Source organism: Rhodamnia argentea, chromosome 4 (genome assembly GCF_020921035.1).
Source record: "Rhodamnia argentea isolate NSW1041297 chromosome 4, ASM2092103v1, whole genome shotgun sequence".
Taxonomy (NCBI): Eukaryota; Viridiplantae; Streptophyta; class Magnoliopsida; order Myrtales; family Myrtaceae; genus Rhodamnia; species Rhodamnia argentea.
Window position 1 is genome coordinate 6,757,189 of NC_063153.1, and position 27,617 is coordinate 6,784,805.

Genomic DNA, 27,617 nt, shown 5'->3' on the forward strand with positions numbered 1-27,617 from the left:
TAAATTTGAATGCTCTTTTATCCCAATCTATACATAGATATGGGATTTAAGAGAAATTTTTTTGTACTTTCTTAACATATTTGTGTTGTTCTTGTTTCTATACAGCGATGGTGATGGGGACGCCGAGAAATTTCTCGGTGTATGCTCACCACTAATGATCATGATAATGATGCAAAATTCGGTGATCAGCCGCCAATCATGCTTGGATATTATGACAGATCCATCATTATCAAATTGATTCACTTTTCAAATTTACTTAATTTGTGAGATTTTCATTTTCATTTTAATTTTGAAGTTATGGACGTCTCTTTAATATGAAATGGAAAACTTTCTTTCAAAAAAAAAAAAGAAAAACCGAAAATTCAGTGCCATCATCTAAAATAAAAGTAGAAAAAGAGTCACCCTTGTCCCTAGTTGTCACTAGTTTGAGCATACTATGGACCGACCGTGCCCCGCAAGTCTTAAAAATCACATGCATGCACACATACCGACGCATCTTATCCCTTATTTGAGTGAGAAAAAAAGGATAAAACCCTAGAGAGATTCCTAACAATGCGTCGAGACAAAAATCATAAAATAGATTGCTTCGACGCATCTTATCCCTTCTGTTGGCTCTTCCGGGAGGGTCACCTTGCTCGATGCATTGCGGCTCCATCATCCATCCAGCCTTGATTTTGGCTAGGCGTTAGTCATACTAGTTTGGCCGCTTGTTTGGCCTTTTTAGTACCTTGTTGACCTCTCTATTACTAGCCCTCGTCTTGGGTGGTTTTTACGACCGGTTCACCGTTGAACTCTCCGTGTCACCTTGTGTGCCATTTTGAGTTCATGGCTTTTATGTCCGGTAACTTTTGTATCTAGCTTTTTAAAAGATCAATACATACTTACCTTACCAAAAAAAAAAAAATCATAAAATAGATTGAGGAATGTGGAATGGGCAGGTACAGTAACGACGTGGGCGGTAGGTATTTCTGGCTTCTAGTCGTTTTTGCTGCTTTTTGCCCGGTCGCCGTTCGGGAGAGAGCATGTTGCCCGCTTCCGAGTACACGTGAGCCCGATTCACACGGACCGTCGGATTTGTATGGGGTCCCATCGGATTCAAGGTGGGCCCAGCGAGGCAATATTTGTCTCCATTAATATCACACAGGGGGAGGGTGGAGGTGGTTTGACTTTGACCTTCTGCTCGGACTCGGTTTCAGTTTAGCCCGATCGTTTGATCTTCTTCCCCACCCGCCTTCCTCTCATCTTCCTACTTTGCTCGCACCTCCTCCAGTTCTCTCTCTCTCTCTCTCTCCCTCCAATGGCGAAGAAGCTCGTGCACTACCTAATGGTATCGACATATCTTATGACTCTGATTCTGCTGCTGTAGCCGTAAAGATTAGCTCTTTCGGCGGCGGACGCGGCGTCTTTTCTCATTCCTAGTTCGTCCTTGATGACTTCTGCAGGTGGACGCATTCACCGACACGGCGTTCAAGGGGAACCCGGCGGCGGTGTGCTTCCTGGAGGAGGAAGACAAGGACGAGGAGTGGTTGCAGGCAGTGGCCAGGGAGTTCCACATATCCATAACTTGCTTCTTGACTCGAGCCGCTGCCGCCCCTGCCCCTGCCTTCGCCGCCTTGGGGACGGACGACTCGAGTCCGAGGTTCGGTCTCAGATGGTTCACTCCAGTCGCCGAGGTGAGTTTTGGATCTCCCGTCGGCTTCTCATCGTGATGGACTTGCTCGGTAGTTTCTTATCTTATCTTGGACTTTAGCATAAATGGAAACGCCTGGATGGTCCCCTCCTCGTTGCCCACGAGCACATGGCTTTACATGTTTTTTCCTTGTTGAGCTTTCCAAAAATTATTGCCTAAGTATAGTATTTTCTCCCCCATTCCTTCGGAAATTTTTTCTCACGAAATTGACGAATATGGTGAGCAAAAATTCGCAACTTGATACAAAATTATGTCAAAAGAACACAATTGAATGTTAGTAAGTTACTCAAATGAAAGTTAAGTGCCCAAAATTCAGTTGCTAATTTAATGTGACAGAAGTTGAGAAGTCACTCTAACTTCAAGAGTGAGTAAACTCGAAGGATTGACAAGTTTTGCAGACAGTTAGGAAATGGTTAGCAATTTCATAAAAGTACGTAAATTACTTATTTGGGAAAAGAATGTTACAGCTCATTGTTGTATGGAAATTGCTTCCATGACAGTCTGTCAATTATTTGTGACCATAGATCCACGCACCATTATCGCGTGTTTTACATAAAATACTTATTAATTGAAAAATCGTGGGGCCAAGAAATTATGACAGTACTGTTAGATTGTATGGCTAGCAGCTCCTTTGTTGTATTACAGTTTCTTGACGCATATGAAGTTATCAACACCGGAGAAAATATCCACATTTTCGGGCTCAGATTTCTGCTGTTTGGAAAGTCTTCTTTCCTCCTCTTTACTAATTGTATTCTTCATATGGGATCGGTAACAGCAACAAGATCGGCTCTTGCTCATGAGAATAGGCCGATTAAGTTTATGGGTGGATTCTACCCTCCTTGTGAGCGGAAAATACGCTTGGTCTTTCAGTTTTCTGGGTCGTATATCGATTTGATTGGAATCGAAACAATGGGATAGCTCACTTTAATCGTCGATCTAGACTTGATTTTTCGCAGTTCTCATGCAAATTTTGGTTGTGGCGCGAGTTTATAGGATACTATATAAATACGAATCTCCTTTCAGGTTAACCTCTGTGGTCATGCAACGCTAGCTGCTTCACACGCTCTTTTTACCTCTGGGAAGGTGGATTCAGACACCATCCAATTTGTCACTTTGTCAGGAACTCTAACCGCTAGAAGGGTGACCGGGATCGAGACAGCTGGCGCTTCAACGTTTCAGAACAGGGACGCACCAGGGTTCTTCATCGAATTGGTTTTTCCTGTTGTCCCGATTTCAGAATGCGACAGCGAGAACGCGTTGTCCATCTCCAGAGTATTCGATGGTGCTTCCATAGTCGAAGTCAAGAAGACGGCAAAAGATGACCTCCTTGTAAATTCCTAACTACGGTGGTCTGATGTTTCAACTTTTATTTTGTTGCAGCTTACCAAGAAACCTCGGTGTCTCTTCATGAGAATGATGCTTTATGGTTTTCAGAGTCCTATTTCGCTTCTCGGGTTGATCAAAGTTTTCGACCATGACACTGAGCAGGTTTGATTGGGAATGGCCAGGTGATTAATCTTGCTTCGTTTTCTTGTCACTTTCGGCTGCTTTTTGCAGGTCGTTTTCTCATCAGGAAAAGCAGTTGAAGACTTGCAGCCTCAATTTGATAAGATACGAAGTTGCGAAGGGAGGGGCGTTGTCATAACAGGACTTGCTCAACCGGACTCGGGATTCGATTACGTCAATCGGTTCTTCTGTCCAAAACTCGGGGTGAACGAGGTACTAATGTTTATTAGCAAGCAGATTCACAGATCAGCGTACATTTGTCTAATTAATCAGCTGTCAAGTAATGTGCTAGAAGGAATTAACAGTTTCCTACTTCTTGTTCTGTCCATGATTCGTTCATGTATTGACAAGACTGGGATAGCCCTCCGGATCATAGAGCCGAGGCTATCTCTTTGTCGATACATGGGTCCGTGATGCAAAATGCTAACTGAAAGACCGAATTTTCCAGGATCCAGTATGCGGGAGCGCAAACTGTTTTCTGGCGCCTTATTGGAGCAAAAAGCTGAGGAAAAATGATTTCGTTGTTCATGCTGTAATGTCTCTCTCTGCTCAACTTCTTATTACTTCCTTTCCAATAGAGTTTCATGTGTTTCCCTAATCAGCTTTGTGCATTGTGTTGAGTAGGCGTCGCCTAGGGGAGGAGTTGTGAACGTGCGCCTGGACGAGCAAAGCCAGATGGTCTTGCTGCGCGGGAAAGCTGCGACTGTGATGACAGGTTCTATTCTTGTTTAAAAATTACTTCGAGCAAGCAAGATTTGTCTCGTAAACATGGTACTTGGCGAGACGTAATAAGTACTCTGGTTGTATCCAATTAAGGGTGTCAGTTGTCTGATGCTGGAGAATTTAGCAACAAAATGACATTTCCAACAACCATTTATCAAGTCCTGTTTTGGGTAATGGAGGACAATGCATCATCAACCAGTTTGCTTAGTTTACGTGCTGTCTCTGTATCGCTGCTCGTAAAGATGCCGGGGAAGGTACTTCGGATCTATTTGGCCTTCCCCGGTTCGCCATTTAAAGGGGCCGGATCTCATTCCCATTTGGGAACTGGCGTGTTGGTTTTTGTAAACTTCTGTACCCACTCTCATCCACAGAAGACGAGATGATGATCACAAGATCCTGCCGAGACACCATACATTAGATACGAGGAATCATTTTCCTTATATGGGTTTTGTAGGAACCAAAAGGATTGCAGAAATTTGGAGGTTTTGATGCGGGCGAGAATACGTCTATGCAAATATGAGAGTTGTATTCAAAATAGCCTTTGCTAAGGCTTGTACACAATACACAAGCTTTGCTAATCTTGAGATACAAAAAAAAAAAAAAAAAAAAAAAAAACTCTAACACTCTCTTACTCTATATGCTTCTTCTATGGCATGACTAAAGCAAATGAACAAACAACCCTATTTATAGTAAATTTCTACCCCCTATTGGACTCCATAAAATAGTCGACATAGTGTGAAAAGAGAGGTTGCTGCCAACTTTGAAAACGTGAAGGGGGGGGTGCCGCAATTTCAAGTTGTTGCTATGTGAAAGTTGCAACTTTTTTTTTTGCTTCAGCCACTTGCATGCAAGTTTGACAAGTCAAACTCTATGCACTGCCAAAGGCAAATGAACGTGAGCATCCGAAGCAAAATTGAATTTTGCTTCCACTTTTTGACTTTTTCAAAATGAATTTTATATTTCCAACAGGTTTCATGTCGGCCTTGCATATTAGGCCGCTCGAATTATATCAGAGACACCTGAGAAAGCTCCTGATCCATCACCATGCTTTTATAGGCTGAAAGATCATTTACTAAAGCCGCAGCTTGGGTTTCGTTAACTGACGAACCATAGTCGACTGCTTCCAAACAACATTCTGGTGCCGAGAAAGGAACAAGAACACGGGTTACGTGATCGCTAGATTTGCTAAACTATAGCTGGTCCACTGCATACAATCCCAAAGTACACTAGCAAGGGTTGATGTCAAGGGAAAACATATACATAAGTAGCTACATTAGTGATTTGATTGAAAGTGAAATGATACATAGTTTCCGCTGATTAAAGAGCGAATCGACCGGCATCCCAAAAAATCAGAAGCTATGGCTATTTGGCAATAGATAAACACTAACATATGGTTACTCAAGTAGAATAGTAGATGGGAAATTAATAACATCACCACTGAAAAGGTTGCCTCCGATCTATCTTAGAGGCAAATCCGGCTATAGATACCAACGGCATCATTAGCCTATCGTGGTAAAAGGATCGTATAGTCTTTCATATGTTCCCAAGTCATGAATTCGTGCCATGTCATGAGCGAATTTCTGGTCAGTTTGTATACCGGGGATAGCATGGAGATTTCTTGATTTCTGGTAGGCTTCAATAACTGACTAATATAATTATGGCTTAAATTGAACATTTAGTAACCGACATGACATCGTTACGGTATTCCAGGGTGGTTGTGTTGGTCGCTCCTTCGTTCATAGATACAGCTTAGAACGAGGAATACAAAACAGGGCAGACTCACAAAGGAGAGATAAAAAAATAATTTCCGCGCTCTTCTCCAATACATCGCCAGATTTCATTGCTGCTTCTCAATTGGCCATCTGTCTCAAATGGAAAAGAAGCTCGTGCAGTACTCAGTGGTATCAATGAACTCTCCTCTGTTTCATTCCCCTGCCACTCCGTTTGCTCATACTTAGACTCCCACCAGAGCTCGAGATCTCTTTCGAACCTTCCCGTGAACTTTTATGCCCTCGACTATGATACAGGGTCGTGTGTGGTGTTGTGTTTTGTGCAGGTGGACGCGTTCACCGGCACGGCCTTCAAGGGCAACCCAGCGGCGGTGTGCATCTTGGAAGAAGAGAGGGAGGAAGGGTGGCTTGAGGCGGTAGCCAGGGAGTTCAACTTCTCGGAGACCTGTTACCTGACCCGGGCATCGGGCTCGGAACTCGCCGGCTCGGCTGACCAGAGATTGAGCCCGAGGTTTCGGCTCAGGTGGTTCACTCCAGTTGAGGAAGTGAGTGAGTTTTGGATCCCACGTTCCCATCGTTGCTTGCTTTATTTTGGCAAGTGCAGGATATAGGAAGTGTGCGGCCATAAATGACTAGAAGCTCTCTTGTCTGATTCCCAGCGCATGACCATATTCGATTTTGTGCATTGCTAACTTTGCTTGAGTACTTTTGGTAACTTTCTATCTTTATCGTAGCCAACAAAAGTGGCAATTTTCTGTTATTCTCGTGGTTAACATCCTGGTTTTGTTATGATTCTTTTAGTTTATGATAATTCGTGGCTTCTGAGTTCTGCCCCGGACAATCAACCATAGACAGCTGGATGAAGAATTTTGTTGACAGCTTGATTTCTATCCGGCCTTCACTGTCTGTTTTCTTCTCGTTACTTTGGAGTTTGGGTTACTAATTAATTTGCTAATTGTCCCGGTATTGGATGAAATTAAATGGATTACCTGCGTGGGACTTTGAATTATGTTGATGCAGTCTGATTCCAAGTCGCTGATGTACTTGAGAGATGCTTGATTTGTCATAAAGATGATCCATTTTCTCCGGACTAATCTATCTGGTTTTTGCTCTGATGCCTGGTGTTAGATACTGGCAGTAAACATCAGTTTAGATAATGAATCAGATCGATGCAAGTATGTCCCCATTTCAGTAAGGAAGAAATGCTACTGGAAAGTGGAAACTGGTGATCATATTTCCTGATCACAGACTTTACCTTTCAGGTTGAGCTCTGCGGTCATGCGACGCTAGCTGCAGCACACACTCTTTTCACATCCGGGATGGTAGATTCTGACACCATCGAGTTTATGACATTGTCCGGAATTCTGACTGCCAAAAGGGTTCCAGAAACGAAGTCATCCGACAGTTCGAAGATTCAAGATGGCTGTGTGCCCGGAATATGGATTGAATTGGATTTACCTGTAGTCCCAATCACTCAAGATGATGCCGAGCCGATTTCATCTGTCTCCAAAGTTCTCAATGGCACATCCATTGTTGAAATCAAGAAGACGGCACATGATGACCTTTTCGTAATTACTCAACTGTGACCTGATCATTTTCCTTTCCCCATAAACACTGTTTTCTATTGATTCCTGGATTTGTACAGCTGCAGCTGGCGTTGAGTTGATTTTCATTAGGAAGAGAAAGTACTTAATTCGTTCATTTCTACTTTCTTCTTCTTATTTTGTAGATTGTTCTCCCGTCAGGAAAAGAAGTTGAAGAATTTCAGCCTCAGTTTGATGAGATAAAAAGATGTCCCGGAATGGGTATTATCATCACAGGACCGGCTCACCCAGACTCGGGATTTGATTTTGTCAGTCGATTCTTTTACCCGAAACTCGGGTTGAATGAGGTATTAAAGTTCATACGCTGGAAAGTTCCTTGAATTATCGATCATAACTAGTTCATCATTTGACCTACTAGTAGGTAACATGTCGAAAACTGTACTATCGACAAATTTTATGCTCTTACCACAAACCCCTGAAAGAATGATCTGTTTTCCAGGATCCTGTAAGTGGCAGTGCACATTGTGCTTTGGCACATTATTGGAGTGAAAGGCTGGGGAAAAATGATTTTGTTGCCTATGCTGTAATCTCTCTATCTCTGCTTTGGCTCTGTGTTTTGCTTCTCCCATCTCTGATTTTTATGGCATCTTGCTACTGCCCTAATCATTTTCACTGTCTAGCAGGCATCCCCTAGAGGTGCAGTAGTGAAGGTGCACTTGGACGAGCAGAACCAGAGAGTGATGTTGCGTGGCAAAGCTGTAACTGTAATGAGGGGCTCTCTTCTTGCTTAAGAGTTTCTAGCGTTTCTTCTTGTTTCTGAACTTATAGCGCGTGGCCAATGCTGTACGCGAGACAGAACTGAAATAAATGAGCTTATGTCGTGGATTTGGCTGATTGGAATGTTGTGAACTACATGAGATGAGAGGTTCTCAATTCGCTTGCGGTAGAGAGTGAACTGGAAAGTGTAGAATGAATCACATTGTTCTCATTCTTCAAAGGACCGTCTGCAGACGAATGTGCCTGTTTCAGTAGATTGATTGACATGAGGTTTTATCGGCATGTCCGGGAAATAAACTGAGTGAGTTGAAGCCTCCATCGGTTAAAGACATCAGCATCGCACAGTTTTCCTTCCCCGTGGAAACTAACTTTCTGCCAATTCGTCGTTCGAGTAGTAGGACGGCTGTGTCATTTCCTGTACTTGATGTGGAGTTGGGGTCTGAATTGCAGGTTTTGCACATGAAAATTTCTGCTCTCATCAACTGCTAGTCTTTAAGATCTGTAATGTTTTTCAGAGTAGACAGTGCGGTTGGAATTAGAAAAGCGAGTCTTTCTTATTATTGCAAGTCTGGATGGGGTCTACTGATGGTCTTGCGATCAAACGGAACACAAGAAGAGATGACAGCAAACCAGGCTCTAAAATCTCTGTGACTTCAGAAACAAAGAAGCCGAGTGAAAATAAAGCCGTCTACGCCGCGTGAATCCAGCCTTTAGTAAGGCGATAATGAAGCAGCGAAACAAGAGGGCAATAGAAACTTGTAAAGAATCAGCCGGAGATCGCAGCAGACATCCTGCCGCTATGCTGTCTGTTCAGCAGTCAGAACCACCGTCGCTTGGGCACTGTTACAGCGGAGCGTCTCTGCTCACGGTGGCGGTAGAGTCGCTAGAGACCTAACATCCTTAGCAACAGCCATCTGCTGTCTTTTTAGTTTACCACTTGCATCCTGTCACACGAGATACAAAATGACTTCCCATCGATGATCTCAACATTCAGTTGGCCATTACTAAACTAATCGCGATGGATACAAAGGACCGTAAATATTTTAGAAGATCACAGCCTAATGTTCTAAAATCTCAAGGCGCTAAGTGATCTCCGTGGTCTCGATCTTCGTCGTGTCCTCCTCCGTTACATATCCTTCATCTTGACCGGCGCCACGGACATATCCCGACTTGCATCCGAGCACGTTATCGGTCATCTCCGTCTCATCTATATCGGCAGCCTCCTGGGTCCTCGATTGCATCATTCATCATAATGTGTGCCACCGGTATTGAACCTCCTGGACGAGATTTATTCCTAACAGCCCCTTTGTATTGTAGCCCAGCATCACCCTGTATCCACATACAAAAGGGACCGGCCCAAATCCTTAAAAAAAAAAAAAAAAGGACAGAAAAAGAAAATTAAAAATTTGAAACCTAATGTAATTGTACCCGTTCAATGCTAAACCTTTTTTTTTTTTTTTTGCCAATTGAATCCGAAATCTTTTGTATTTGTGGCAATTCAGTCCATCCGGCCAACTTTGTTCGGCTAGTGCAAACGAGGTAATTTTCACCGATATTTTAACATTTTTAAAGGTTTTTTTTTCGTTCTCCTCTTTTCTCCAGCCGGCGACCGCCGGCGAGGTTGATCAAAGTATGAAGTTTAGGAATTTGCGATGTAATTTTCCTAGCGATCTACATATGTATGAAGAGCTCATTCAATGTATAACAATTTCAAACTAGTTTCCGCGCACCTTCACTTCCAAGCTCGTTTGTCCCCCTTAATTGCGGGCTAAATGGATTTCTTTATCATTACTCGTCATGATTATATTCAATGTATGCTATTCTATTCTAAAGTGTTTTTCAGAGCACTTTGTTAATTGTTCTTCGCATCCGACCAAAAAAAAAAAATTTGTACTTCGCTGAAATAATCTGTCGGAAAACATTTTTCTCGTTTTTTAGTGTCTCGTAGCACTTAAAAAAATGAGACAACAGAAAACATATGCATAAGCTAAGGAAAATGATTACATTGATTAAAAATCAGAAATCATTTTTCGAAATGGGATTACACATTAATTGCCTTGAAGAGAGACCTCGGCAATTGGGTGGCGGGGTCCTTGAACATGGGCCCAGGTCCTAGAGGCCAGGCCGAGATCCACAAAGATAGGGTCCATATCCACAAAGACAAGCCCTAGGTCCTTCGAGGCCGAGGCAAGGCCCCTAGAGGCCAAACCCAAGACCTCGGTGTCCATGCTTGGGTCCTTGATGACCGTGCCCAAAATGCCCGGCTCCCGCACCCTAGTCATTATCGTCTAAGCACGGGTCCATTGAAGCTTGGCCTAGGTCAAGGCATTGGGGTACTTGACACCCGTGCCTAAGTCATTAGCGCCCGTGCTTGAGTCCATCGAATCCAACTCTCATGCCCAAGTCCACAAAGGCCGAGCCCAATTCTTCGGCGATCATGCCTACGTACTAGGCTCTTGTGCCCAAGTTATCAATGCTCGAGCATAAGTTCGTGAGGCCGGGCCCGGCCTCAAGTGGTAATGCCCGTGTCTCCGACAATCATGATTGGGTACCCTACACCTGTACCCACACCTAGACATGGCCAAATGGGCCCGGGGGCTCGGAACCGGCCCGTTGATCGGGCCCACGGTTCCAACCCGGAACAGGAACTAGTCCTCAAGGGTCGGTTCCGACTCATTTTAAAAAAAAAATGAGGGAGGCACGGGGAAAAGAGCCGTTGGGCTCGGGAACCGGCCATGTCTACCCACACCCATGTCACCGGCTGTCGAGCCCAAGTCTTTGACGCCCTTGCTTGGTTTCTCAATAGTTGGGTTCGAAAAACCCCGTCTCCCGCAACCGAGACCATGGTTGCTAGGCCCGGTTCGCCTGAAATAGCGCATCTTTAGAAAAAAAAAAAGCAACTTTTCATTTTCGAACAAAGGAAAATAATTTTGAACTTATTTTTAGATTTTAGCAAAATACCATGAAATATCGTTATTTTCAACTTCTTTGGAAATATTTTTTAGAAATATCAAATCGTCCATGAAAGAAACGGAGTATAAGAATGTAGCCAATGAATGTGTCTAAATGCCCCTTTAGTGTTTTCACCATTAGATAGATCCTAAATTTATTTTAAGAATTTGAGGAGCCGAATTTCCATTCTTCTTCAATCCTTGACAATTTTTTCACAAGGATTTCTTTTGGAATTTTCTTATTACAATACGTCTTCAATCCGTACTAGCATCGATCCGTTAGGATTCGGGACTAATAGGATAGGCATGAAACTTTATTTATGAAACTTTTACCTTTTCAACTATTGAATTTGCTCTAGTGGCCACTCTTCTCACTTGAAAAGGGAAAGATACAGAGTTGGATTCCACATCTTCTCAAGAGTATTAGTGTTGGGAAATATAGTGAACGAATGGGAATAAGTAAAATCAGACTTTAAGGAATTGAATTAAAATTAGTAAATGATAACCACAACTCATATGTGAATAGTTACACTATTTCGTTATGACATAACAATTAATCATGCAAGGTGCGCCTAATAATTGTACACCCGCAAGCTGGTATAGTGGGGTGTAGCCCACTTGCCTATTTCTCTATTTGAAATACTATAATAGCTTTATAACTAAGGGATCGGGATTTCACAACTTGTACAAGCACATAGCACACGCAGTGTGGCTTGGAAAATAAAATCAGACAAGATAGAACCACAAAAAAAAAAACTCTTTCCTTTCTAGAGGGCCCAAAAAAACATTGAGTGAAAATAGAGCTACCTACACCACACGAGTCCAGTCTTTATTAAAACCGTCGTTGAGCAACTAACTAACCGGAGGTGTCAACGGACATCCTGGCGATACGCCGTCGGCCCGGAGTCCTCGTCCCTTGGGAACTGTGACGGTGAGAGCATCTCCGCTCATGGCGGCGGTGGAGTGGCTCGCCCTAAAGTCGTCAGCAAGAGCCATCTAGATCTTCTTGTTTACCACTTCGCTCCTATCACATGAGATGCAAAGTGGCTTCCCATCAATGATCTCAACCTTCAATTGGTCCTTCCTCGGTTGGGGAAGCCGCAAGTGGTAGACATAGGCGGCCGCGATGGTTTCCATCTCGACCAAGTTGTCAGGAGCCAATGGATTGGCAAATGCCAAAACAAAGTCCGACCTCTTCCCGGGTAGTAACTCCGCCGGATAGAGATACGACATTCTTGAATATAGATTCTGCAGCTTTGTTAAGTATATATGCAGCTACAAACTTCAGGCCTCCTCATTCTTTATGCCGACCTTGACATTGACTTTGTCGCATTAACACTAATTTAATGGAGGATGGGCATAGGATAGGGTCCAAGAACCAGGCCATCTTCTGACCTCGTCATGTCGCGGTATCCGACATTAGAGGAAAGCTAGCCGAAGTTTCTCATTCTAAGTATTGAAAAAAAAAAGTCTTTAGTTTGAACTCGCGAGGTTCATCCGTGACAACCTGAATTCCGACCCACTTTCGAAGCTTTGAATAAATGAAAGGTCTTATTGATGTATTTCGGTCGAATCTCACTCGGAGTTGATCCCTCTCGAGCGGACTAACCAAATGGGAATGGCTAGCTAGGAAAATCAAGTACGTGGACCTAAGAACTTGATCCTGGATTGATTCTTTGGCCATGAAAATTGTCGAGGGAATATTCCGGACCAATATAGGCCGATCCTAGAATGATTAAGGAACGATTTGGATAATACCCTACGCTTGGATCACGGGTGATTCCGTTTGACCTCATATGGGTTCCGAACGTCCCTAAATTATTTTCTAACGATCGTGTCCATCGGGACTAGTAATTGACCCTCGCAATTGAATGACAACCAAAGTCGCCATGGCTCGAGAAGTTCTTAAACGTGGTTTTAATCACGGGTCAATACGCGTAACTCCTAAAAGCCGCCCGTTAGTTTGAGATACGCTGAAAATTCTATTGATCGAGATTGATCGCGAATCGAGCTTCAAAATTTGATGTCGGACTTTTAGGGGTCTCAATAAATAAAATTTTTGACGTTTCCTCATCCTATGTGCTATTCCTTCGCAGTTAGCCCCAAAGAGGTTCGGAAAACTATATTTGACCTGGAAATGGGAAAGGACCCATTTGCCCTCGAAAAATACCCCATTTTTCACTTGGAGCGAAGGGTATTTTGGTCATTTTTTCCTTTGGCCGAGATTGACTAGTCTTGGTGGGGAGGAAATTATTTTTTTTATCCCTCTTGACTTTGTGGATCCAATAATTATCTTAACTTATATTAATTATTATTTTGGCCCCTTCTTCTTCATTTTTCAAGAGCACACTCTCTCTCTAGCTCACTTTCTCTCTCTACCTCACACTCCCTCACTTGGCCAAATTCTCTCTCTCTCACCCTCCATTGCCGAAAATTCTTCAAGCGCCGCCGGTGTCGCCTTGGACCGCCGGAGCTTAACTTTCACCGTGAGTCGCCCGGGACCGCCGGATCTTTGGGGGGTTTTAGCCGAACAAGAGAGCCGCCGGATTGGAATCAAATTTTCTCTCGTTTTCTCGCCGGAAAATTCGCTAGAATTGTGGTAAGTTGGTCCCTAACCTTATATTAGGTATCTAGGGTGCTAATAGACCATAGATTATGTAGTTTTGGGTGAAAAATTGGTGGTTTTGGCCATTTTCATGCCTTGGCCGAAAATGGAGGGAGCGAGGAGAGAGAAACCATGGTCTTGAGATGAATAGTGAAATCAAGAGGGTTTGGGTGTGGTCAAAGCTTGACCATGGTTACTTTATGCCTAAACTAGAGTTACTTTATGCTATTGTTTAATCATGGTTAGGTTAGTATTTGACTCTAGTTAATTTTTGAACCATGGTTAGTTTGTATATTAACTAGGGTTACTTTTATGTGACATAAAGTTGTTATGCCATGGTACCAATTAAATGTGGCATGATTACTATAGTTTAGTACTATAGTCATAAATTAATTATATGTTAGAAAATTATTATTGTTCGGCCGTGATAAATTTCCACGTTAGTATAATTTTAGTGGCGCGTGATTTATATATTGCTACGTTAGCGTAATATGGTCGCATGACGTGGATTGGATACTATGGTAGTATTAATTGATCGGGTAGTCTGAATTAATATTTGGATTAGTGTGAATTAATCGGGTGATCCCGAATTATTAATTCTCTAACGTGAGCGAATCACGTGGTCCCGATCTATTCTCAGAAAATATGAGGGTCGTATTCAATCAAGTCGTCGAGGCCAAAGTGAGCCGTATTCGTCCGATTGTTTGAGACCGAGAAAGTATGAAAGTCGTGTTCAATTAAGTCGTCCGAGACCAAAGTGAGTCGTGTTCGACTAATTGTCCGAGACTTAATCCGGTCGTGTTCCTATGTGTCCGAGACCGAGATTTATGGGTCGTATTCAATCAAGTCGTCCGAGGCCAAAGTGAGCCGTATTCGTCTGATTGTTTGAGACCGAGAAAGTATGAAAGTCGTGTTCAATTAAGTCGTCCGAGACCAAAGTGAGTCGTGTTCGACTAATTGTCCGAGACTTAATCCGGTCGTGTTCCTATGTGTCCGAGACCGAGATTTATGGGTCGTATTCAATCAAGTCGTTCGAGGCCAAAGTGAGCCGTATTCGTCCGATTGTCCGAGACCGAGAAAGTATGAAAGTCGTGTTCAATTAAGTCGTCCGAGACCAAAGTGAGTCGTGTTCGACTAATTGTCCGAGACTTGATCCGGTCGTGTTCCTATGTGTCCGAGACCGAGATTTGTGGGTCGTATTCCTTTGTGTCCGAGACCCTGGAATATATATATAAGTAGAGCCGTGTTCTATAAAGGTCCGAGGCTCATTGTTATGAACTTGTATGATGGCGATGGAGTAACATGGAATATTCTGGAGTAACGTGGAATATTCTGGAGTAGTGTGGAATATTTTCGGAGTAACGTGGAATATTCTGGAGGAACGTGGAATATTTTGGAGTAACGTGGAATATTCTAGAGTAGTGTGGAATATTTTCGGAGTAACGTGGAATTTTCTATGACAGCCTGATGCGTTAAACATGGGCTTTGGATCAATGTGGATATTTATATTATGGCCTCGATGCGTTAAATGCGGGCCCCGGAGCACGTGGAATATTTTATTATCGGACCGAGGCGTGGAACGCCGAATCGGGAGTAACGTAGAATATTTGAGAAGGTGTGGGAATTTTCGGAGAAAGAACGGAATTTTCTGGAATTAAATTGTGGAATTTTTAATAAGAAAGAAGAGTTGTTGGAAATTGTTCATTGAAAATGTGTCTGGAGGCACTAGGGCCCTAATATAGGATTAGGGGCTAGCTTACTGAGATTTTATCTCACCCCGTCGTGGGTTCGTTGTTTTTCAGACCCTCCGTCGCAAGTATGAATGACCCGTCTCAAAGGTTCGGTATTCCCCGAGGTAATGGTACCGGGAGAAGATGGGGAGGCTGTAGAGCCATCGGATGCGGAACAGCCACCCGAGCTTGACGAGGATGAGTTGGAGGCGAGAGATGATATAGTACCGGATAGCGAGGACGAGGCCTAGGGTAGTTGGCCTCTTGACTTTTGCTGGCTGTTTTATTTTGGATGTATAGTAGGCTTCGATCACGTAATCTTTTTTTTGTTCTAGTGGTCATAGGCTTGTACGGTGGCCTCCGAAGCCGTAGGTTTGGAAAATTGTATAGAACGTGTGGATATGTATATAAGTTTGTTTTTACAGTCCCAAGTCATCGTGATGTTAATTGTTTCTGTACGGGGATTCGTTTTTGCTTCCGCATGAATTAGTTGGCCTTTGGATCCGGGAGAACTGTACATAAGCGTGGCCAGGTGGAATGTCGACGAGCTCGCAGGGTTCGGGTCGTGACATCATCGGTACGTGGTGTTCCTAGATTGAATATGTTTTTTAGGGCTTAAGTACACCCCAAGTGCCATAAGTTGCGTACGGCGCTCACTTTAGTGCCAAAACTTTCAAATCGATCACTTTAGTGCTAAGTTTTTGTAACTTTGATCACTTCAGTGCCAATTTCGGATAAAATCGTGCATTTCAGTGCCATTCCGACCAACATCCCGGCGGAATGAATTACGTGGATTTTATAATTGATTTTTATTATCTTACGTGGCGAATTTTTAGAATCGACTGCCACGGTGGAATCCGACGTGGCTTAAAAGGACGGAAATGTAAAATGACGTCGTTTATGTATTCAGATAAATGACGTCGCTGAGTGTTGCGTTCTTAGGTGTTGTGCGGAGGAGCCGAGGGACTTGTACGAAATTCAGTCGCGATCGTCGCTCGTGGAGTCACAACCGTCGGTCGCTGGCCATTGTTCGTCTTCGGTCAGTAGCCGCCGCCGCCGCCACCCGCTCGCCGTCGTGAGGTATGCGTCCGTGTCCTTTGTCCCTCTCTCGGTTAGACCACAGCAGAAATTAGGGCAAAATTAAGGTGAAATTAGGGCTTCGAGGGGAAAATTAGGATTAAGGGCAAAATTGGGGGCGAATATGGTAAAATGAAGGCTCGAGATTGATGCGTTGGGGATGTATACTACTTTAATCACAGCCTCTATCTTCGATTTCTTGATAAAGAAAAATAGTGGCCCCCGAGATTCCTTCGGTCCCTTTGGAATTTGTATTTTTTGCATCCCTTTTGGTCCACTTGTTTAATCAAACCTCTGACACATTTACAATGTAAAATTGCTTTTTATTTGCTATGAAGTAGTGAACTGAATGCCAACGAACCTCAAAATATGGAATTTGAATACCGTGCTTTGGTTGTCTTTCCTATTACTTTGTTGATACTAGACGACAAATAATGAGTCTTTAATCAAAAGCAGGCTTGTGGATACCTCCACGTGCATTTGTTGATTGTGGTCCCAAAAGCTAATAACTTCATTGATTTTTTTGCTCTTTTCTTGCAGGCATGGACAAGAATCTTGTTGCTGTCATTATTTGTTATGGTGGAAATTTTGTCATTGGCACCGACGAGTGGGACTACGAAGGTGGAAATGAAGGAACAATTTTCCTCGATGTCGGGACGTCGTCGTATGTTTCTTTCGTGAGGGATATAGTGCATTTATACGATCGCAAAGTAGGTAAATTACTCTATTGTCTTCCTGGGAAGGGTTTGAGGGATGGGTTGAGAGAGTTGTGGGATGAGAATGGGTTTAAAGATGTGATTTATCACTATCTCCATAGCAAGGAAGCAAAAGTGTATATAGACAGTGATAGTGATGATGATGCTCGAGATGAAGACAAAGCTGAAACAATAGAAGTAGGCATTGATTCCACTTCTCATGGAGGTGAAACCGTTGTAGAAGGGCATGAGGAATGGGCAGAGAGGGAAGATTGGGCTAATGGGCAGGATTGTGGGGAGAGGGAGGACAAGGAGGAGGGAGGAGTAAGCAATACAATCGATGAGGCAATCACTGGATTAGATTGGGATGTTGCGGAATCCAGTGATGACGATGACGATGATGAAGTTGTGCGAAATGTCAGCTTCGGAGGAGACGACGATGATGATGAGGAGCTGCAACGGTCAAGGCAAAATCACAAGGACTTTGCGAGGAGAAAAAGTGTAGCACTTGCAGGATTAGATGGAGGTGAAGCAGCAAATGGAGAAGAACCTACACCCGCTACAACTATCGGTAACAATGAGGAAATTAGCAGTGGTGATCGGGTTGGTACTTCTGATGGCGAGCCCGAACAAGAAGAAGAAGCTGCAATCGTGCGTAGAAGGAAAAGTAAGTACCATTCTTATGATCCAACCGTAGCGAGTTCTATTTTGAGCCTTGGTATGAAATTTGAGGACACGAACCAGTTTAAGGATGCTATTCTCAAGAGCTCTATTGCTGACCGGAGGACTTTAGAGTTTCTTCGAAATACGAAAGAGTATGTGAGAGCTAGGTGTCCACAACGTAATTGTGGATGGAAGATCTACGCAGCACTAAGCAAGAGGAGCGGGTCATTTCAAATTAGATCATTTCAGGAGGAACATACATGTTCAATTGTTTTTGACAACAAAAGGATAACAAGTAAGTGGTTATCGAAGCGGTTCTTCAACACGATCAAGGCGATGCCGGAGATTAGAAGTCCTCACTTGAAGCAGCTAGTGAAAGAGCAGGTAGGGATTAATGTGTCGGAGAATCAATGCAAGAGAGCCAAGTATAAGGTGATGACAACACTCTTGGGTCGGTACAAGCAAGAATATGGCCAGATCTGAGATTATGCTTATGAATGTAGGCTTCAAAACCATTCAAGTAGGGTATATGCGGAGGTTGTGGAAAGGCCATTACCCGATGAAGGGACCATGTTTGATAGGTTCTACGTGTGCTTTGATGCATGCAAGTAGGGATTTTTATCTGGCTGTAGAAAAGTAATAGGATTGGATGGGTGCTTTTTAAAAGGCTTATGCAAGGGTGAATTGTTGGCTGCAATTGGTAGGGATGACAATAACCAAATGTTTCCTCTAGCTTGGGCTGTAGTGAGGATAGAAAATAAGGACACTTGGTCCTGGTTCATGAAAAATTTGATGGCTGACTTGGAGATTACCGATGGGAGCGGTTGGGCTTTCATGAGCGATCAACAAAAGGTAAAGCTATCGTCAATGCATTCTTTTGAAATAAGCTCATTATGAAGTATTTTCCCTTTTCTTATAATTATTCGTTGGTTTAATATTGTAGGGGCTTGTTCCCGCATTAGCCGACTTGATGCCATATGCCGAGCATAGAATGTGTGCGAGGCACATATATGCGAACCGGGCGAAGAAGTACAAAGGAGATAAGCTGCAAAAGCAATTCTGGGAAATTGCAAAGAGCACGAACATGGCTGACTTTAGGATAGCAAAACAAGGGTTGCTTGAGCTAAACAAGGATGGTTTCGATGCGCTATTCCAAACTGAAGCAAAGCATTGGTGTAGGGCTTTCTTTAGCGAAGAATTCAAGTGCGATATCATTGACAACAACCTTAGCAAAGCTTTCAATGGCAGCATATTAGCCGCTAGGTGCAAGCCAATCATCGCAATGCTTGAGGATATACGACTTATGGTCATGACTAGGCTGCAAAATAAACGAGATGATGCTGCGAAGTGGACTAGAGAATGTGGTCCTCGGATTGCGAAGATATTAGATGACAATGTGGCTGCTAGTAGGTTACGCCATCCAATTTGGAATGGCGATGACGGGTTTAAGATCAAGAAGAATGAAGACACATATGTTGTTCACCTCCGGAGGAGGAAGTATTCATGTCGGGCATGGCAACTTAATGGAATTCCATGCGCACATGCCATTTCTGCCATCCACCACAAAGAAGAGAACCCGGAACATTACCTAGCTGATTGCTACAACAAAAGGTCCTATCTCGATGCGTATAAGTTCATGTTGCAACCTAGTAGAAGTAGCAAATACTGGGAGCCAACCAATTGTGATGCCCCCGCACCTTTGCCATTAAAGAAGCAAGTAGGAAGGCCAAAGCGGAGACGAAAGATGCAAGAGGGAGAGGTTTCAAGACAAAGGATGAGCAAGTTTAGTGCAAAGATGATGTGCTCGCACTGCCGTAAGCTAGGGTACAATAAGAAAGGCTGTCAAGTGAGGAAGCAACATGAAGGGCAAGTGGTCGATTCTGATTCGACACAAGAACGACTAGAAAGTCACACTATGCAGCCAGCTGAAGGGCAGCCGGAAGAGCACAATAAGTCAACCGTTCACCAACCGAGGATAAAATATCTGGTAAGATGTTACATTGTTTGTTTTCTTTGTCTTCCTATAAGATTTGCAATAACGTAACCTCATTTTTACATTTCAGGTGACAAGAAGGGCAAGAGTTGACCAAACTACCCAACCGCCACCACCCGAAGAGCCAACACAAGCTGCCGCACCAGGGTATGTTATGCAGCCAACTGAAGTGCCAATAACTCATAGAACAACCCAGCCATCTCCACCAGCACCAGACCACACCGAATCTACCGTTGAACAAACGAGGAGAAAATATCCAATAAGATATACATTCTTTGTTTATGTTACTTTATGGCTTGTAGTGTAACTTTGTTTCCACACTTCAGGTGAGAAGAAGACCAACTCAGAGAACAGTCCGTGCACCACCACCACCACCTCCGCAGCTAAAAGAGCTCGCTGCACAACCACCACTTCCCCGGCTAACAAGAGGGGCTCTTGGAAAGAGGTTGAAGGAATATGGTTATGGCGTATTCACGCACGAACGCACCGGAATGACTATTTCACATGTAAGTTTCGTAGGACTTGTCCATTTAAGGATATCGATTTAAAAATTTCTGAATCATTTGCTTCTATTATTATGTTGTTGTTGCCTGGGAGAAGCTCGGAGATGCTTATTTCCGAAGGTGGGCCAACCCAAGAGTCAACAGCTGCGTCAAACAAGAGTTTGCGAAAGACGAGGACAAAAACTGCAGCTCCGAAGCGGCCACCAAGGAAGAAGCCAACAATAGTTCCATCTCAACCAGTGTCGGATACTCCACTTGAAGAGCTAGAACCTGCACATGTTAGAAAGAGTGCTAGGATCATGAACCAAGTCAAAAAGCCATCGAAAGGAAAATGAGCCGGAGTGGTTAATGTTTACCGATATGATTGGAGTGGAATTTGTATTTTGTGTTGGCATTTTTTGTTGGGAACTCATACCGGTTTAGTGTTGTCATTTTTTGTTGGGAACTCGTGCTCGTATTTTTAGTTAATGTAAACTATAAGCTTAATGACGATGAAACTTCTTGTTGTTGAATTATGCATTTACATTGCTGTGATTCCACTTCTTATTGTGTTGTTTGGCTGTTTGTGAATGGCGGCTGGTTATAGTTGCTGGTTGTTGGCTGGTTATATTTAGTTGTGGTGGGTGGTTATATTGTTGAGGTTTTGTTTTGGCAGAAATTTTGGATCCGCAAGTTTTGATGGACCAGCACCAGCAAGTTGCTGGTGCAATTTTAATGCACTAAAGTGATCGCTTTCGGGGAAAGTTAGCACTCAAGTAACTAATTTTCATAAAAACTTGGCACTTAAGTGATCACTTTCACAAAAAGTTGGCACTGAAGTGACCACTTTCACAAAAAGTTGGTACCGAAGTGATCACTTTTTAACCCCGACCGGCACTTAAGTGATCAGCATGTACAACTTATAACACTTACATTATAATCGATAACCAGCATTTGCAGCAACAAAAAATTACCTGCAACAAGATGTCTACAACCTTTAAACAGCTCCAAATATGAAAGCTTGCAAACAAATATCTACCCCAATACAACTTTACTAGCTTTAACTCAAATAAAAAATGCAAAAGCAAACCTTGAACTCCAGTAAATTGAGCACTCAACATAGCAACAACCAAACTTTGTAGCAAATGAGCATGGTCACAACACAAAATACATTTCGGGCTTCAAAAAATGGAGAAACGATTCTGACCGCGGTTGTAGTTCCATGTGAAGCAAATCGCTCACCTCAACATATGAACCAAAGTATCACAAAAAAAAACATGTCAAAAACCTCCCCAACTATATGCAGCAGCACTAACAAGAATCACGTAAAAAACCCGCAACAAACTACCTACCTTTTTTTGCAGCAAACCAAACAACTAAACGAAAAACTATGGAAAAAGTATTGACAATACACAGCTAGTCCAAAAACTGTCCAAAAACTAAGCAAACACTACATTATAACTTTCCATTTCTAACAAAATACTTCAGCAAGCTCCTTTATCCATAGAAAAGTTGTCAATTACTTATACATTATACAATACAAATACATATCGAACTCAACTTCACCTACGGAAGACTAAGAAAGTTCCTCTCATCACACACCTTACACTTGAACATTACATAGGTTACACAACATAACAAAACGATAATTAAGGCTCGATGACGCTTTCTTTGTCTTTGCATCGTTGATACTTCCTTCTTCGGTTGATTCGCCAAAGATGTTACGGCCTTTATCTCAGCTTCCCTTGAATCGACATCATCCAATTCGTCCATGAATGTAGGTAGAGGTTCATGCCGTCTTTCAAGAAGTTCTAATATCACCTATGTGGCTCGATCGGAGAATTTTTGATCAACCCATCTGAAATATTTGCACTTCGACCCCTCTCTATACCTGCCACATCCCATGAATCTTCTCCCAAGATTCAACCGAGTCCAAGACGTTCTTGTTGGACTCAGTAACCCACGATAACAGTAAATCTCACCATTATCTTTGCTTCGTCGAACCGAATTTGAGCTGCTACTGAAGCTCCTTCCCTCCATTTCGACCTAGAGCTATCAATTTTGGGATGAAATCAAAATGTGGACTCAAATTTTCCTTCTACTCGCGAGTAGGGTTTCTATGGGGTTCAATTTGGGGATTTAGGATTTATGTTGGGTGAAATTGGTTGTAACGACGTCGTATTGCTCTTCGGAATGCTGAGTCGGCCTCCGGCGAGCCACGTCGTCCTCCTTTTTTATGTAAAAAAGTCCACATAGGCTCCACGTACACTTTCCGACGGCCACATATGCACTTAGCACTGAAGTGATCGAAGTTACAAAAACTTAGCACTAAAGTGATCGATTTGAAAGTTTTGGCACTAAAGTGAGTGCCGTACGCAACTTATGGCACTTGGGGTATACTTAAGCCGTTTTTTAGAAAGGGTTTTTTATTGAGTCGTGCTTTGTCCACTCTGTCCGCTGAAACTAGATATCAATATGGGTTGAGAATCCATATTCAATAATATGGATTAGTAAACTTCTAATAGATTGTTGTTAATGGGTCATAGTTTAAACCTAATTATCTATGGGTTAAAAATGGGTTTGTCTGCGAACCTCCACATCGCTTTGAATCTGCCGCCACCGATGGCGCAATTGGGTCCAGTTTGTGCGAACGTGGCGAGGGTCAAGAGTACATCTTCTTTACATATTGATCTAATTATTTGTTGCCCTTAATGATACCGTCATGATAAGGAGTTAAAGCATTCTCTTCTTTGAGCTGGTTTCAGCATGGATTGTTTTCTAGTTTTTTTATTTGAATATGGTGAAGAAGCTCGTCTGTGATTTAATTGGTGCTTCAAGCTGTGGTGTTTCATTTTGTTTTTTGAGGTGATGTTTCACCCTAAGACTCTCTCTGACACTCATGATGAGCATCCTCCTCATTTCCACCGGAGGAGAAAATATTGGCTAGACTAGATTTGCCAACTAGATACCGCATTGAACCACCGAGAGGTTGACACGTGGAAGATCGACCCCACTGGTCAGAATTTTCAAAAAAAGAGAGGGCCAACAAGTTTCCATTTTTTCTCTCCCTCCGTTCCGTTATCCCACTCTCTCTGCAAGTTCACTAGGTCGATCGCACTCTCTCTCTCCCCAAGTTCACCCTCTATGTCTCCCTTGACCGGATCTTCACTCGACAACAACACCGGACCGGTCCCTCGACCAAAACCACGTTGTAGCCGCCTTTCCGGAGCCCTCTCTGCTGCCACCTTGTCTCTCTCTCGGAGTTCACGGTTTGTTCTGCTCTCTCCAAGTTCACTCTCTCTTTCTTGACCAAAACTCTTTGCTAGACCAAACCTTTCACCTCAACCGAACCACACTTGCCGCCTTAGCAGCTGCCTCCCAAAGCCCCATTGGTGGCTCCAATTTGTACTTTGCATCCGACGAGCTCGGTTAGGGTTTTTAATCCAAAAATTGAATTCCTCTTTGCAATCCCTTGACCAAAACCATGCCTCCACCGTCTCGTAGTCCCCTCTGCTGGAACCTCATCTCTTTTCGAGTTCATGGCTTGCTCTGGTCTTGTCCATTTAAGCTCTATCTTTCTGGAAATTGTGGGTGCTGTCTCTTGGAAGCATCTTCCATCCAATTGATTCCAAATCGACTATTTTCTTTTTCAACTCATAAGTATGAATTCTTGGTTATTCACTTCAATTTGCTTGTCGGAACTTCTTCAATCGTGCGTTTGTAGACTCTGCTCATGATGGGTTGCTGGTAATCCGAGCATCTTTAACGCTTTTTGGGACTTCAATGCGGGAAGGAAGTAGCCGAGTTCATGGCTTGCTCTGCTCTATCCAAGTTTACTCTCTCACCCTCGACCAAAACTCTTTGCTTGACCAAAGCTTTCCCCTAGACCCAAACTACGCTACCACCTCGGCCGTTGCCTCCCGGAGCCCTATTGGAGGCTCCGATTTGTCCTTTGCGTCAAACAATCTCAAGTTAGGGTTTTCCCGTATTTGCAATCCAAAAGCTGAAGCTTTGCTTGATTGAGAGTTTTGCTAAATGTTGTAATTTGAAAGATGCTAAACTATTGTCTGCTGATATAAGAAAGAGTAATTCCGAGTTGTGCGAAGAGATTTTCAAAATTGTTGCATTGTCAATTGGGCAGTAGTGCAGATTGTTGTTGATTGTTTGGTGAAGGATTCAAGATTGAGGAAGTGGAGAAGATTGTCCAGCTTGGGAAGGTAAATAAGCACTATCATTTTAGCTTGGCCACTAAGTAGACATAGCCCATTGTATACCGTGCGAGTGATTGCGTTCTAAAAATATTTATTTTGTATCGTGTTATGAAAAGATTTTTGGTACATGTAACTTACGGTGTTGTTGAAAATTTTTTTAGATAATATATAAAAATAACAATTGTAGGAAATGTGTTGGAAAAGAAGAGAAAAGTAAAAATAATTATCTGAAGCATGTGAGCATTGTCCTTAAGGATAATTCCGCCCCACAGAGTACGAAACTCGTTACGTAAGGCTTCTAGCAGTTATCCTCCCAAGATAAAACAGACTTTCTTCTATGTTCCGCAATGAATATTAGATGGAACAGAAAAACGTTATGTGTATAATCTAGCAAGCAAAGAATGCTCTTGAAGAAAAAGAACCTCTCTTTGTCAATTCATTGTACATTATAAATTGTCTCTTGAAATTCTATTCATATGCAATCAAAAGAGAGCCATTAAGAAACCGTTACAAAGCAGTCATAAGTCCGTTATACAACCATTAGAAATATGTTATATCACCATTGTAAAACCATTATAAAACCGTTATATATTAATGACAAACAAAAAACGTTACGAATTGATGACAGTAGAAAACCGTTACAATAATAATAGCTTTTAATATTTCAAAACATATTGAAATATCCAACAATTCCCCACATATTTCAAAAGGCTTTGAAAAGAAATAAAAATAAAATAATGTCGGGTCTTTGGAGCATAATGCATTCGAATCGGTGCTTGTTAGGCTATGAACCAGCCCTAGAAAGAGTGAAATATAACTCACGAAATCATTGGTGAAGTTTTAAACTTCTATGAACCAAGAATTCCTTTTTGTGAATTATAATTTTCAACAATCACATTACACTCCCACAAGATTTGTTGTTAAACACGGTTTTACGCTAATAGGCCATGCGTGTGCTTAGTTTATTCACAAGTGCTCTAGAGATTATCGCCAATAATTCTCATAGGAGTGGCCTTACTCCACACTTATATAGGTGATTCTATCAAGTGTATTATGCAGCTTAATACACCACTAATAATAGCTAGGGAATACATCAAGAGATTAACTCAACCTCTTTTTCCTTGCAGCCATACACTCTTAGGAGGGACATAAATTTTAATAGTATATAACTAGATCAACAAGTGACTTTTTATTACCCATAAGAACCTAATTCATGGGATCACTAATCACATAGGTTAGGTTACCATCACCATTGATTTTCTTCAACTGGATTGTCCTATTCCTCTAGATGAATAGTCGGATGATCGGCCAAATCCATATTTGACTTCATATAATTAATGGACATAATTTCATTTTCAAGCAATTATTTTACCACATCACGTCTCAATCGGACGTGTCTCTTTTACCAATGAAAGTTACATTATTGCCGCTTGGCAACCACAATGCTTAGACACAAAATGTGTCGATATCATTTCCCTTCACAAGAACTTGAGTAGTTCTCAAATCATCAAGATAAATTATTTTCTTCTCCTTCCCCTATTAGAGTGTAGGAGGATAAAGTATTATGTTTTTACATAATGCTTGGTAGCACTTGAATCTGCCACACATTTGTTTTCATATTGGCCACAATATTGGCTTGAGAAATGATTGCAACAATTTTCGTCATTAAAATCATATGCTTCAACCAAATTGACTTTTGGTCTAGCAGGATTGTCATTTCCCCTACAATATTTTGTTTAGCTAAGTTCCAAACTATAGTATCTTCACCAAAGGTGAACACATATCAAAGAGTGGATTTTGTCTCATTCGAATCTAAGTTCGAGTTGGCATCATAGTATCCATTTGATTCAATGGAAACTCCACAACATAAAATTCCTTGATTATGTCATAGCAAGGCATCCTAAGAGTTGGGAACGTAAGCCTTTAGCCATGGCTCCATCTCTTATTGTAAGACTAGAAAATAACCTCGATAAATGAGGCATTCCTAACAACGGAAAATATCAATCGAAAGAAACAAATAGCCCATGGCTAGAGCCCATATCATATAGAAATATTTACCATGTCATAACAAGTAATACGACTTATATTGACATCATATCAAATAAATAGAGGTGCACGTTCATGTTCATGTTAAAAAAAACAAAACAATGCCAATTGTATACGTTTATCTCCAATTGCTTATACTATTTCAATTCAGCAACAAGTATTTTGCCTTCAAATATGCATTAGAACAATGAAGAAGAATTCTTAAAAATACTATAAAAAATTTCTCCTTCTTGATCACATGATATGACACATTCTAATCCACAATGAATAATTTGTTGTTTCAGAGTTTTGACTAAAAAGCCATTACAAGTTGCGTCATCTCCATCCAAGAAATCCATTTGGATCATTATGTGAAGAATCAGATGAAGAGAATAGCGGGAGCTCCTTCCTCATAACATGATAGAGATAATTGAACATATCATGCTATCACATTATTTGAAATGCATTTCTTGAGGGCAACTGTGTTAGTCATTAATCAACTTAGTATGTGTATCACTCTGTAGAAATGTAAAAGAGCTTAAAAACCATATTATATTTCAAAGCATAACCCAAAAACAGTATTTTTCAATAAACAATTCACTAGCGTAGAATCATGTCCACACAATTTTCACAAGAACAATACTTGAACTTCCCAAAATGTGCATTTCTCGATAATCAACTAATCATATTCCTACAAATCTCATGATTCATCAATTTTTTTACAATCTATTTCCACAAAGAAGACATCATGATTTCTCGCAAATTCGAAGCACTTCACAACCGCAAAAGGAGAAGTGTATACTTGGTTATGGTCAATGACAGCTATGAACACGATGAGCTTCCGCAGTTGATTGGAGCGACCCTTTCAATCTCTGCATGTCTCTTGAAAGGCATTTTCGCCTATGCTAAATGCTCGGTAATGTCTTACAACAATAGCTCACGAAAATGAGGTATTTGTCCTTCACCATCTTCGATTCTCATTCAATTCCAACAACGATGGTAGCAGCAGTAGTTCCAAGTTGACAATCTATAAAGCAATTATCCTTAAGATTGTTGGAAAAATGTTAGATAATATATAAAAATAACAATTGTAGGAAATGTGTTGGAAAAGACGAGAAAAGTAAAAACAATTGTCCGAGGCATGCGAGTATTGTCCTTAAGGATAATTTCGCCCATCGGACTACGAAACTCGGTGCGTAAAATTTCTAGCTGCTA

The 27,617-nt window shown here is 42.0% G+C and overlaps 2 protein-coding genes and 1 long non-coding RNA gene across 4 annotated transcripts; 2 read left to right on the plus strand and 1 right to left on the minus strand.

Moving 5' to 3' along the window:
* Nucleotides 1-1,171: 1,171 nt before the first annotated feature.
* Nucleotides 1,172-8,078, plus strand: LOC115736176 (uncharacterized isomerase BH0283-like). Of its 2 annotated transcripts, XM_048278241.1 has the most exons (7): nt 1,172-1,291; nt 5,790-5,820; nt 5,976-6,194; nt 6,912-7,217; nt 7,379-7,540; nt 7,693-7,776; nt 7,877-8,078. In XM_048278241.1, exons 2-7 carry the CDS (start codon nt 5,791-5,793, stop codon nt 7,982-7,984), a joined length of 909 nt encoding a protein of 302 aa, XP_048134198.1. In that variant the 5' UTR covers nt 1,172-1,291; nt 5,790; the 3' UTR covers nt 7,985-8,078. The 2 variants fall into 2 exon arrangements, with proteins under 2 accessions (XP_048134198.1, XP_048134199.1); XM_048278242.1 differs by lacking the exon at nt 1,172-1,291 and having other exon boundaries at nt 5,781-5,820.
* On the plus strand, nt 1,209-3,944 carry LOC115736178 (uncharacterized isomerase BH0283-like). Its single transcript, XM_030667724.2, has 6 exons — nt 1,209-1,327; nt 1,443-1,673; nt 2,714-3,019; nt 3,248-3,409; nt 3,645-3,728; nt 3,821-3,944. The coding sequence occupies exons 1-6, from the start codon at nt 1,298-1,300 to the stop codon at nt 3,926-3,928; spliced, it is 921 nt and encodes a 306-aa protein (XP_030523584.1). The 5' UTR covers nt 1,209-1,297; the 3' UTR covers nt 3,929-3,944.
* LOC125314904 lies at nt 7,705-26,697 on the minus strand. The gene is made up of 3 exons (XR_007198250.1): nt 26,686-26,697; nt 10,416-10,418; nt 7,705-7,840 (listed from the first exon to the last, which is right to left on the minus strand). It is a non-coding gene; the product is annotated as an uncharacterized LOC125314904 (long non-coding RNA).
* Nucleotides 26,698-27,617: the final 920 nt, after the last annotated feature.

What these genes read in the sequence shown, in the direction of transcription:
- LOC115736178 (XM_030667724.2), top strand. Translation starts at nt 1,298, where the DNA reads ATGGCGAAGAAGCTCGTGCACTACCTAATG. An exon ending in CGGCAAAAGATGACCTCCTT is followed by an intron (nt 3,020 to 3,247) that starts GTAAATTCCTAA and finishes TGCTTTTTGCAG; the next exon opens with GTCGTTTTCTCATCAGGAAA. An exon ending in CAAAACTCGGGGTGAACGAG is followed by an intron (nt 3,410 to 3,644) that starts GTACTAATGTTT and finishes CGAATTTTCCAG; the next exon opens with GATCCAGTATGCGGGAGCGC.
- LOC115736176 (XM_048278241.1), top strand. Translation starts at nt 5,791, where the DNA reads ATGGAAAAGAAGCTCGTGCAGTACTCAGTG. An exon ending in AGCTCGTGCAGTACTCAGTG is followed by an intron (nt 5,821 to 5,975) that starts GTATCAATGAAC and finishes TGTTTTGTGCAG; the next exon opens with GTGGACGCGTTCACCGGCAC. An exon ending in GGTTCACTCCAGTTGAGGAA is followed by an intron (nt 6,195 to 6,911) that starts GTGAGTGAGTTT and finishes TTTACCTTTCAG; the next exon opens with GTTGAGCTCTGCGGTCATGC.